We start from the raw sequence: 10,152 nt of genomic DNA on the forward strand, positions 1-10,152 counted from the left end.
TCTCTTGTGTCATAGGTAATCCAAGGTGGAAAAATCCTACAGATGAGGCCTCATCCACACCGGGCAACATCACGTCACTTGGTAAACAGCCAACAAAAGAATCATATTATAGTGTATTAAGAAATTGATCATATTAAGCACTTTAACAACTAAAACAACTGAGGACATGTTTTATGTGACCCAGTGAAATAGGAAATAACTCAGGGATTCAAAGAGGTTAGACTGGTTCTTCTCTCTGGGGTGTGAATGGTGATGGAAATGTCCAACAAGTCATCTGTGTTAAAGTACACACACACACGCACACACACACACAATGTTCGCGGCAGCTGACTGGAGTGGTTGTGAAACACGTGGTTGGCGTAAACGCAGTCAAGGCAGAGGTGACGCGCGTGACGCTGCTCCGCGCCATATTGACTTGGGGCAGAACACCGGTTAGCTGAGGCAGAGAGCGGCTGCTCACTTCACTTTGAAGGTGAGTGTTTTCCACGTCCAGACTCCATGTCCACATTGGAGTCCGACTTCCTGTTGGACAGGACAACTCCTCATCAATAACAGCATCGGCGATTTGACGTTAGTTAGTTGACCACTTTGCTCGTGATATGCTAATGTTTACGTTAGCTAGTTAGCATGCGCTTAATGACAGCTTTTAATACCCGAAGAAGACATCGACGGCTCTTAAAACAGACTGGGTTAGCTTCGGTGGTTACCAGAGAGTCCATAAACGCAGTGTGGTGTTTTTTTTCTGTCTCAGACGTCGCTGTCAGAGCTCAAGTAACTAAACAGCTGTAGCTAACAGTCAAAGATTGACCCAAAGTCTTGATAGTACCAGTACTCTGCTCCATGTAAGGTCCTGGGATTGAATGGACAAAGCTTCAACTTGCTCATGCTAACACTTCACAGAAGAGCTAATCATTCCTCCTCAATCTGCTGGTAGGGGTATGGTCATGTTTACCAGAGCTAAGTGGTCTAGTTAGCTGATGGGAACCCACTTGAAATGCTTTCTGAACTTGTCTTTGGACGTGTCTGTTTTCTTCACAGGATGTTCAGGGCCCCTCAAATCCTGACCTGGTCCTGTCCAACCAGGTCATGGCTGCTGTTGAGAGCGTATCCCCTGGCTGCGCTCTCTGAGCACACTGGTGCTGTGTGCCAGCGTGCAAGACATGTGAGCGGAAACCGGTGTGAAGGGATTCCTGGAGGAGTGCGAAGCGAAGAGGGGTTATCATCGTTATCCAAGGAGACTGTATCCAATTCAATCCAGCCACGTGTATTCAACTGGGAGGGTGATAATCATCATCTGAGAGAGGTTTCATATCATGACTCTGTAGCCAAAACAATTGTATCCAGTCGTCATCAGACTTCTCAACTTTCTACCTCAACCAAACCAGTTCCTGATTCATGGAAATCCACTGTGCTGAACGTTTCAGGTCAGAACCCTCAAGCTGTGAGCCCTCACCAGGGCTGTTTGACCAACACACGCTGCCTTCTACCCTGGAGGAGGCCTCTGGACTTTTTCCATGTTTCACTCAGTTTCACCAACAAGGCTCAATGTAACCCACATAGCCATATATATCACAGGCGGCACGTAGCCAGCTTATCAGCTCTTACATCACAGATCTTGAACCACTTTCACAGAAGATCCCGAGCCACCAGCCACTTTCTACAGCAAAGCCATGGTATTCATCAGGCTTCCCCTCATTTGGTGGATGACTGGAGAGACTGTCTATCCCCGGAGAATGAGAACAGGTGTCGACAGAGTCTTAGGGCCAACCTGAAGCTCTATGACACAGCAAGATGGAGCAAAGCAGCAAGTCAGAGCAAAGGAGAGAAGCAGTTGAAATATGCATCTGTCCTGGTCACGCTCTGCACTGTTGAGGGGCAGCCGTCGTTTCTCTTCACCCTGCGCTCCCTAAAACTGGGCAGGAACAAGGGAGACGTCAGGTTTGTGGCTCGTTTAAGACTGTTTAAATTGTGCCAGTAGACTGCCAGTAGAGTATGTGTCCTCATTTTCATTTGTGTGTAGCTTTGCAGGAGGAAAGAGTGATCCATCAGATAGAGACGTGGTGGCCACAGCGCTGAGGGAAACCTGGGAGGAGCTGGGTGTTAATGTTGCAGCAGACAGGGTCTGGGGTGTCCTGAAGCCTCTCAGGGACAATGTGAGTTGGATAATTTTGTTTTTAAGAATTTGGGTCAGGTGATTAAGTAGAGTGCTCTGATTATTCTTCCCCTTTTTATTTTACTGAACTGATATGTCATACTGTTCTTGAATCCATGGTGAGCAATGGCAAATTGTGGTTATGCAAGTGGTAGATGGTGCTTTTCAAGTCTTGCTGACTAATCAAAGAGCATTACAGGACAGTTTTGGAATTCACCCTTTACACACACATTCATACAATTCTTCTGTTTGAAGCACTTTCTCTGTCATGCGTCACTCACATCCGTCCTGCTTTACCTCCTGAACCTCAGCCGCCTGGCTTTTATTTGTTTCATCAATCTATGCTGATTGCAAATGTATTCTTTATATTTAGTTATCATTCACATAGCTTTGGGGGGAAAAATGGAAGAATTAAAAAAATCCTAAAGTAGTGCTGCAAATAACTAAAACATTATTTTGATGATCGATAAATATGTCATTGTAATTGAAAACCATCTTATAAACTTTGGTCAGCAGCTGTAACAATTGTTATCATGTTTGTGGATTATTATATATATAATCAACGCACAGATATATCAAGAAATGATTCCCAGACTAGCCATAAATCCAGTATCAGCCCTTCTATCTTTCTATGTCCACTACTGCACGGACACTACCTTGTCAAAGACAAATCTCTCCTCATTACAAAAGAAAATGCTATATGGTGTTGTGTTACGTACTTCTCATAGGGTCTCATTCTTCTTTGGAAACATGTTCATATTGAATAGTAAAAAAGAGATGTGTTGAGTTTACACCTTTTGTCCCTCTTTCCAGACGGGGATGATGATTGTTCCTGTGCTGGCTAACCTCGGGCCTGTAGAGGAGTTGTCGTTCAAACCAAACCCTGAAGAGGTATGGCCGTCCTGTGTTTAGCACTTCCCTACATTTTATATCTGCTTGAAATGGGCAGGGCTCCACATGTGTACACCACCGGAGATTTCCTTTTTGGATGTGTCTCTTTTGTATTTACACACCACAGTCACTGTTTACTCTTTGGATCCAAATGCTTTTCAGAAGCAAGTTAATTTACAATTTCAAATCTGAAATACACTTCATCCCTCTGCTTTTATTGTCGGTTTCGTCTGAGTTATCTTTCCTGCATTTATAAACTATTATTGTAAAAAAAAAAAAAAAAAAAAAATGTTCCTCTTTTGTTTGTTTCTGACACAGGTGGAGGAAATCTTCACTTTGCCCCTGTCCCACTTGTGTAACCCCAGGAACTGTGGCTACACCCACTTTCGCTCTGGTGACAAGTATGGATACACACTCCCAGTGTTTCAGAATGACAAAAAGCGAGTGTGGGGTTTGACTGCCATTGCTTTAGACCAAACCCTGAAAATGATTGTTCCTCCTTAACAGCTCTTTCACTGTTACTTTGCAGTTTAGATGTCTATAGCACAAACTATCTGACTCAAAGATGTGATTATGAGAAACGTGCAATCAAACATTGTGTAGCAGAACCATGTCAGGAATCAATGTGAATACTGTCTGTATTTATTTTGAACTATATCAATTATTCTCTTTAAATGAGTGTCTTCTCTACTGTTCAAAACACTGCTATAGTTTAGCCACTTCAGAAGATAAATCCTTTAGGTGCCTCCATATTTTATATCTATAGACCAATGTCCAATCTACCATTCTTAAATAAGCTTGGAGAAGCTTTCTGTTTCAGTTAAATTAGGTTTTCAGACCAATCATGGCACTGAAACAGCAACTTACAATCAATTCCTCAAATGGTGACAGTTGCATTACAGCTCCAACCGTTTCCATTCCCACACTCTACTTTCTGGTCTGCCTGACAAGAACATATCTCACCTACAACTTTAATACTCTGCTGCTCGTGTGTTATGCAAGGACAATAAGAGAGCACACATTGCACCAGTTCTTAGGTCCCTGCGTTGGCTACTTCGTCTGCTTCCATATTTATTTATTTTTTAAGATCACTCTACTGGTTTATACATTTCTCAATGCCTTTTATTCTATGTACCTTAATGGCCTTTTTAATTCTACTCAGTCAGAAAAGAAACCCATGATGAAACAACGTTTTATTACTTCAGCCAAAAGACCCCAATGCAGCAGAGAATGTGGATACTTTTAAAAGCAAATTCAAGGTTTGGATGAGGTCTTCTTTCTATTGCTGTTCTTCTGTAAAACACTTAGTGTTATTTTATGAAAAATGCTTTACATATTTCAGCATTATTATTTAATAGTATTAAGTATGATAGTGGTATAATTTATATAAAATATAAATTGTCAATGCTCATAAATTCTAAATTTGTTCACCTTTTTAGATCTCGGTTTCTTCCAGTTACCAATTATGTGGGTTTTTAACTTGAATAACCTTTTCCATACAAGTTTCAAATGAGGTTTGCATTTAATTGTACTGTAGTTCATGATTTGACTCAACTCATGTCTGTGTCATATTGCATCACTCAACATATCAGGTCTGGACTGTTATGAGCACTGAAATGATTGAGGCACATACTAATGTGCTCTGTTGAAGAACGATGCAATAAAGGTATTCTGTATTCAATCTTCCTTCATTGGCCTCATTTGTTTTACATGATTTACTGTACATCACGTTAAGGCAATAAATAGTGCAAAAAGCTAGTTTATAACAGTTGGATTTTCGTATCAGTGAATCAAACAAAAACATGATAAACAGGTCATCAAGGTACATTAAGGTATTTTTTTAAATATAAAATGGCTACTGTCACCTGTTTCTCTTTGTACCATTAATGCTTTATAGGCAGGAGTGTGCAGTGAGGTTTGCACTCATGATGCATCTCATTTTTGCAACACACTTGAATGCTGTGGTACAGCTGATCTGAGTCCAGAGGAAACTTTCCAGTTGTGAAAAAATACATTTTGGAAAATGCAAATTGGTCCTTACACAATGCGGTGAAAGGTTTCTTGAAAAAAACTCGACAAGAGTTGAGATGAGCGTCAAGGCAGCGAGCACTCCAAAGGGTCCTGTGAGTCGGGCAGGAGGTGGCAGTTGAAGGGCCAGCTGAAGGAGAGGAGATCCAGGGCCTGACTGCACTGCTGCTCAGCCGAGGAGCAAACCGAGCGGCAGGGCTGGAGGACGCCACCTTGGGGGCTGCACTGGGGCAGAAACATCCCACAAACCAGCCTCTGCAGGGGCTCAAAGCAGGCCAGCTCCATAAGCACCTGCATGACAATACATGAGACTCCAGGTTTTGAAGATCATTCAGCATTCAAAAAGAAAAGAAAGGTGAATTCGATGAATGTAGCTCTTACCCGGTACTGTCGCAGGACTGTGGCAGCTTCTCTCTGGTCAGCAATAGAAAGCCAGATGTTTGGGAACAAGGTGAGGTTGTAGCTGAGGCCCTGACACATCTCCACCTCTATTACCTCACATGATGAAGCTGAGGACAATGAGACAAAACACCCAGAGAATCATAAGACACTGTCTCCAATACATAGATAATTAAGTTATAATTGAAGATCAACACCCAAACATTTTTATAAATCTTTTGCAACTGACAAACCAGCTCTATCCTGCATGCTTTTATTATGATAGCTTGTTCTTTTATTAACGCTTTCAACAGCAGAGCTCTATAGACAGTAAACAGTGTATCTGTGACTCTGATCGGGGTCAGAGATAACAGGTGTACTTACTGAAGGGAGGGTAGGTGGAGTTTCCACATCCCTGTTCATCTGCTCCGTCAGGGCAGTCGTTCCATCCATCACACAACCACTGCGGCTGGAGGCACATCCCTGTACTGCAGGCAAACTGGCTGGGACCACATGTCCCTACAGATTCAAAGAAAATAAAATACATAAGAGAGGCTGTAGACGAGAAGAAAGCAAGAAGAATGGAAAAATAAAGTAATGGGGAAGAATTTTGGCCCTTAAACAAAAGGTTAGATGTAAATGTTGTTTGCTGAATAAATGCTGGCATTGTAGAACTAATAAAGCAGGGAGAAGAACAGAAAGTGTTTACAGGATAAGATTGATGTTTTTTTAATAATATTTGAAAGAAGGGCCAAAGAAAGAAAAGAAGAGGAGACGGAAAGTGAAATGAAAGAAGAAAAAGGATCAGATGCAAAGGAAACTAGAAAAAACACTCAGAGAAGCTCATACCTACAGCAGTAACCGTATGAAAGTACATTTAAATCTATTTAATTAATCTTAATTTTTCATTAAGATCCATTAATTATTCTCTGAAAAATCAATTGAAATGTTGGAAAACTCACAATGTTACAGAAAGTGAAAAGCTAGTTATGGATCTGCCCCTGGATCTGATCCAAACCCGCATTTAATGGGTTCCTCCATGGGTCATGCACCACCCCTCAACAAAATATAATGGAAACCAGTTAAGTGATATTGCTGTAATCCTGCACTGTAAAACTCACTGTCCAGTACAGACACAGACTGGTACGTTGCGTTGAAGCCGCTGTCTGCCACTCCCTCATCAGCCATGAACACCACAGTCATGTGGGGGCCCGAGGAGGTCAGGTCAGGTGGGAAGGTGGTGCCACAAAACCTGAGACCAATGCAGAACAGACAAAGAGAAGCTTCATAGCATTGTGGCCGTGTAACGTCACAAATTTACCGTTAATAAAGAGTATTTTCACTATAAAGAAGGCTACGGTAACTGCGGAGGCCGCTGATAATAACATGAGTCAGGCCCCCCCCCCACAAAATCCAACATAAGATCTGACTTGCAGAGAATAAAAGATCTAAGCTGTGGTGGGTGTCACCTTCCCAGGACTCTTCCAGCTCCGGTGTCGACGCTGTCGTGCACCTCCACGTAGTCAAACTCACACACGTCCTGAGTCTCCAGGCTGAAGTTCCTGAAACTCAGTGTGATGACGTGGCCCTCCTCAACGGATATATACCAAATACACAACTAATGGGAAACAGAGGAATGTGTGGTCAGGTAACAAAATAGTCAGAGTGCCTGGGGCAGTTTTGAGTGTACCTGCTGGTGAGGATAAGGCTTTGGGTGGTTGGGACTTGACAGGTGACCGTGAGATCCCGACTTCTGCCCGCCACATTCTGTAAGAAGAGTCAGTGTCCGCTGTTCTTATGGCCTTTTTATTTACACTTCTGTTTTCCTTATCTCAGTTCTCTCACCCTTGTGTTTATGGCTGCAGTTTTCCTCATCTGTTTGGTCGTGGCAGTTTGGATGACCGTCGCACACAGACACGGGCAGCAGACAGCGTCCACTATCACACATGAACTCTTCTCTGGAGCAGCTCTCTGTGAGAACATATATAAATACATGCACAGATGCACGATATTGCATATGGGGATGTACATGTAACTTCCATGTGCAGACTACTGACTGTGTCCAGGCTGCAGGGCCCTGTACTGAGCCGTGAAGCCGGCCCCGCTGATGCTGCTGTCAGAGCGGAAGGTGACCCACACTGTGCTGCTGTTTGTGTTGACTGTCGGTGGTGCTACGCTACCACAGAACCTGCACGAGAGAAGTACAGATCTTTTATTTCAGAATGATCAAGTTTATTCTTCAAATGATAGCTTTAGGGTTTCCACTGGAGTTTCAACTTTGCACTGTGAATTCTTTGTTAGTTATGCAAGATTTCTGCAGTTTGGGGAATCATGTTGCTTCACTTTCCAAGAATGCAAATAACCACACAGGTCACAGTATTCACTAGGGTTGAAATCTTTCACAGAAACCCTCAGTTCCAGTAGGTTCTTTACAATCATGCAAAGACCTTTAGCGCCATCTATCAACAAATGAATGTAATGACATAAACCCCTTATAATTTTCTTCGGGCAGAACATGTGTAGATGAAATGGGTTGGCCAAATTGGTGGCCACAAATTATATCAACATAAAAATGTTAATTTCAGTAGGTATTGATAATTTTTACGATCAATGGTACATTATTATTAGTATTAAGTTTAATCACATTTTTTTTCCTGAACAAAGGTTGTGGTTTTAAACCTTATATATTGTGTTATACCTCCTCACTGTAGAAAAGCAATATATCAATAAATGTTTAGCTTTTTTTATAGTTATGAATGAAAATGATATTGCGATATATATTGTTGCATTGCCAAGTCATCTCTTTCATAATCAGCCAGTGAAAACTAACACGCAGGCTAATCTGAGTTCAATTTCAGGACTTTATGTAATGTTTTAAATCTCAGATGTGATTCAGAACATACATTTACATTTTATCTCTCTTTTCTTGGTGAAATCCTGCAACACTCAGAAATATAACATTAGCAAATCTCTGTGACATCTCTTCTGAGTGCACCAAAATATGAAGGTCCCCATATTTAAGTTGTGTCATGAGTACTTTGGTAAATATGTCTTTGAAGGGTTTGTGTCACTTGAGACGGACCAACCTGGTGACCACAGAGCTCAGCTCTGTCTGCTCTTGCACCTCCAGCCAGTCGAAGAGACAGGGAGAGGGCCCCTCCACGGCCAAAGAGGACACGTGGATCTGAACCAGGGAGGGGGGCGGGACTCGGATAACCCACACACACAGGGAGTTGGGCAGGTAGGGGCCAGGGTGGTTTGGGGAACTGAAACTGCCCTCTGAGTCTGTCAGTACACCCCCACAACCTGACGCACAGAAATGAAAAAAGCTTTTCTCCGAAACAAGTAACCGGCCTCTAGATAAAGAAATGATAACATTCGAACTCAATGAGGTTAGACATAAAACGGGTCCCGGCTAACACATGACCAAACTAGATACAAGATGAACTCCCTACGTGTTTCAGACAAGGGGATCCTTGTAGTTTGTGGTGGTGCTGTACTGTCCCATTGACTTCTGTTGAATGGGCTTGTGGGTAAAGTATGGGAATCACCCTCTGCTGTTCTCAATAGGTCTGCAGGGCCGGTGGACGACAACTGATCCTCAACTGCTTGACCTTTTATCTCTAAAGCAGGGAGAAAATAAAGTCACAAGATGACAGGATGTCACCTCTCTCTCACCCAACGTCAAAACCCATTCTATTAGATGTAGTGTATTTACTGCAATGAATGGTCCAAGGTGCAACAGGGACTCACGTGTAAGAATGAGGGCCAGCGCCAGTCCGAGGGCGGTTAACAGGAGCAGAGCAGCAGCAGAGACCACCACCACCCCCCAGCCACAACCTGGAGCACGCAGACGCATGACACACAACAATAGAGCACAATACATGTCCACATTAACACTATTCCTACGCACTCTTTCTGCATGAAATTACCAGCTGTGACCTCAACACGAATGTTTAAGATATTGAAAATGTCTTGTTTTTGTAAAAATTTTACAGGTGAAGAAGGAAGTAATCAAGATGGTTTGTGTTGTTTATTTGGATGTTATTTTTCTTTCCCTCCTTTTATTGATATCATATGTAATATATCAGGAGATCATTGAGAACGATTTCTCAGTCCGTTTAGTGAAAGTTTTTCTGTTGAATCAAAAGTAAAGTAAAACTATGTAATTTAATTCATTTTTTGTTATTCTTCAGTGATTTCTCCTATTGACACTCCACAATGGACTCTGGAAAACTCTGAAAGCATTTAAGTTTTACATGTTCCCAGGATTCATTACACTGGCTGTTTTCTCACTGAAGCTGCTTTTCTACCAGTAAGTGTTAAACTTGGTAGTCATGGATAACCGTGCCTTTGACTGAACCATCCACCAATTTGAAAAGTTTACAGGTCATGGTTTGTTCGACAGACTCCAAGTGATACATGCATATGCACACACTGAATGAATGATTGACTCACGACCTGCTGGTGGTTTGATTGGTTCAGGGGTGGACGAGGACGTCCTGAAGCCCTCCACCCGCTCCTCTCGCTCCCCCTCTAGCTCAAAGGCAGGGTTGCAGAAAACATTCTGTGGGAAGCAGAACGGGGGGAAATAAAGGACAACATCTTAATATATTTCAAACATAAACACCTCATATGGTAACTTACAAAACATTGATTTATGGGTAGAACCAACCTTTGAAAGAGAAAGATAATCCTCTTCC

General features: G+C 42.4%; 2 protein-coding genes across 3 annotated transcripts; one reads left to right on the plus strand and one right to left on the minus strand.

The window, feature by feature from the left end:
- The first annotated feature begins 393 nt into the window (after positions 1–393).
- Positions 394–4,724, plus strand: nudt8 (nudix (nucleoside diphosphate linked moiety X)-type motif 8). Of its 2 annotated transcripts, none has more exons than XM_062386355.1 (5): positions 394–472; positions 1,039–1,938; positions 2,021–2,153; positions 2,966–3,043; positions 3,362–4,724. In XM_062386355.1, the coding sequence occupies exons 2-5, from the start codon at positions 1,040–1,042 to the stop codon at positions 3,545–3,547; spliced, it is 1,296 nt and encodes a 431-aa protein (XP_062242339.1). In that variant the 5' UTR covers positions 394–472; position 1,039; the 3' UTR covers positions 3,548–4,724. The 2 variants fall into 2 exon arrangements, with proteins under 2 accessions (XP_062242339.1, XP_062242338.1); XM_062386354.1 differs by lacking the exon at positions 394–472 and adding an exon at positions 497–930.
- On the minus strand, positions 4,220–9,843 carry mfrp (membrane frizzled-related protein). The gene is made up of 12 exons (XM_062386245.1): positions 9,837–9,843; positions 9,203–9,289; positions 8,905–9,084; positions 8,536–8,755; positions 7,507–7,637; positions 7,295–7,420; positions 7,140–7,216; positions 6,919–7,067; positions 6,571–6,701; positions 5,834–5,968; positions 5,453–5,580; positions 4,220–5,362 (listed from the first exon to the last, which is right to left on the minus strand). Exons 1-12 carry the CDS (start codon positions 9,841–9,843, stop codon positions 5,138–5,140), a joined length of 1,596 nt encoding a protein of 531 aa, XP_062242229.1. The 3' UTR covers positions 4,220–5,137.
- Between the last annotated feature and the right edge of the window lie 309 nt (positions 9,844–10,152).

This window comes from Platichthys flesus, chromosome 4 (genome assembly GCF_949316205.1).
Source record: "Platichthys flesus chromosome 4, fPlaFle2.1, whole genome shotgun sequence".
In the NCBI taxonomy this organism is placed as follows: domain Eukaryota; kingdom Metazoa; phylum Chordata; class Actinopteri; order Pleuronectiformes; family Pleuronectidae; genus Platichthys; species Platichthys flesus.

Bases quoted from the DNA above. Each gene is read 5' to 3' on its own strand.
- mfrp (XM_062386245.1), bottom strand. The intron at 8,756-8,904 runs GTAGGGAGTTCA...TCTGTGCGTCAG, and splicing joins GATCCCCTTGTCTGAAACAC to GTTGTGGGGGTGTACTGACA. The intron at 5,581-5,833 runs GTAAGTACACCT...CATTGTCCTCAG, and splicing joins CTCCACCTACCCTCCCTTCA to CTTCATCATGTGAGGTAATA.
- nudt8 (XM_062386354.1), top strand. From the start codon at position 884: ATGCTAACACTTCACAGAAGAGCTAATCATTCCTCCTCAATCTGCTG. The intron at 1,939-2,020 runs GTTTGTGGCTCG...ATTTGTGTGTAG, and splicing joins AGGAACAAGGGAGACGTCAG to CTTTGCAGGAGGAAAGAGTG. The intron at 3,044-3,361 runs GTATGGCCGTCC...TTTCTGACACAG, and splicing joins TCAAACCAAACCCTGAAGAG to GTGGAGGAAATCTTCACTTT.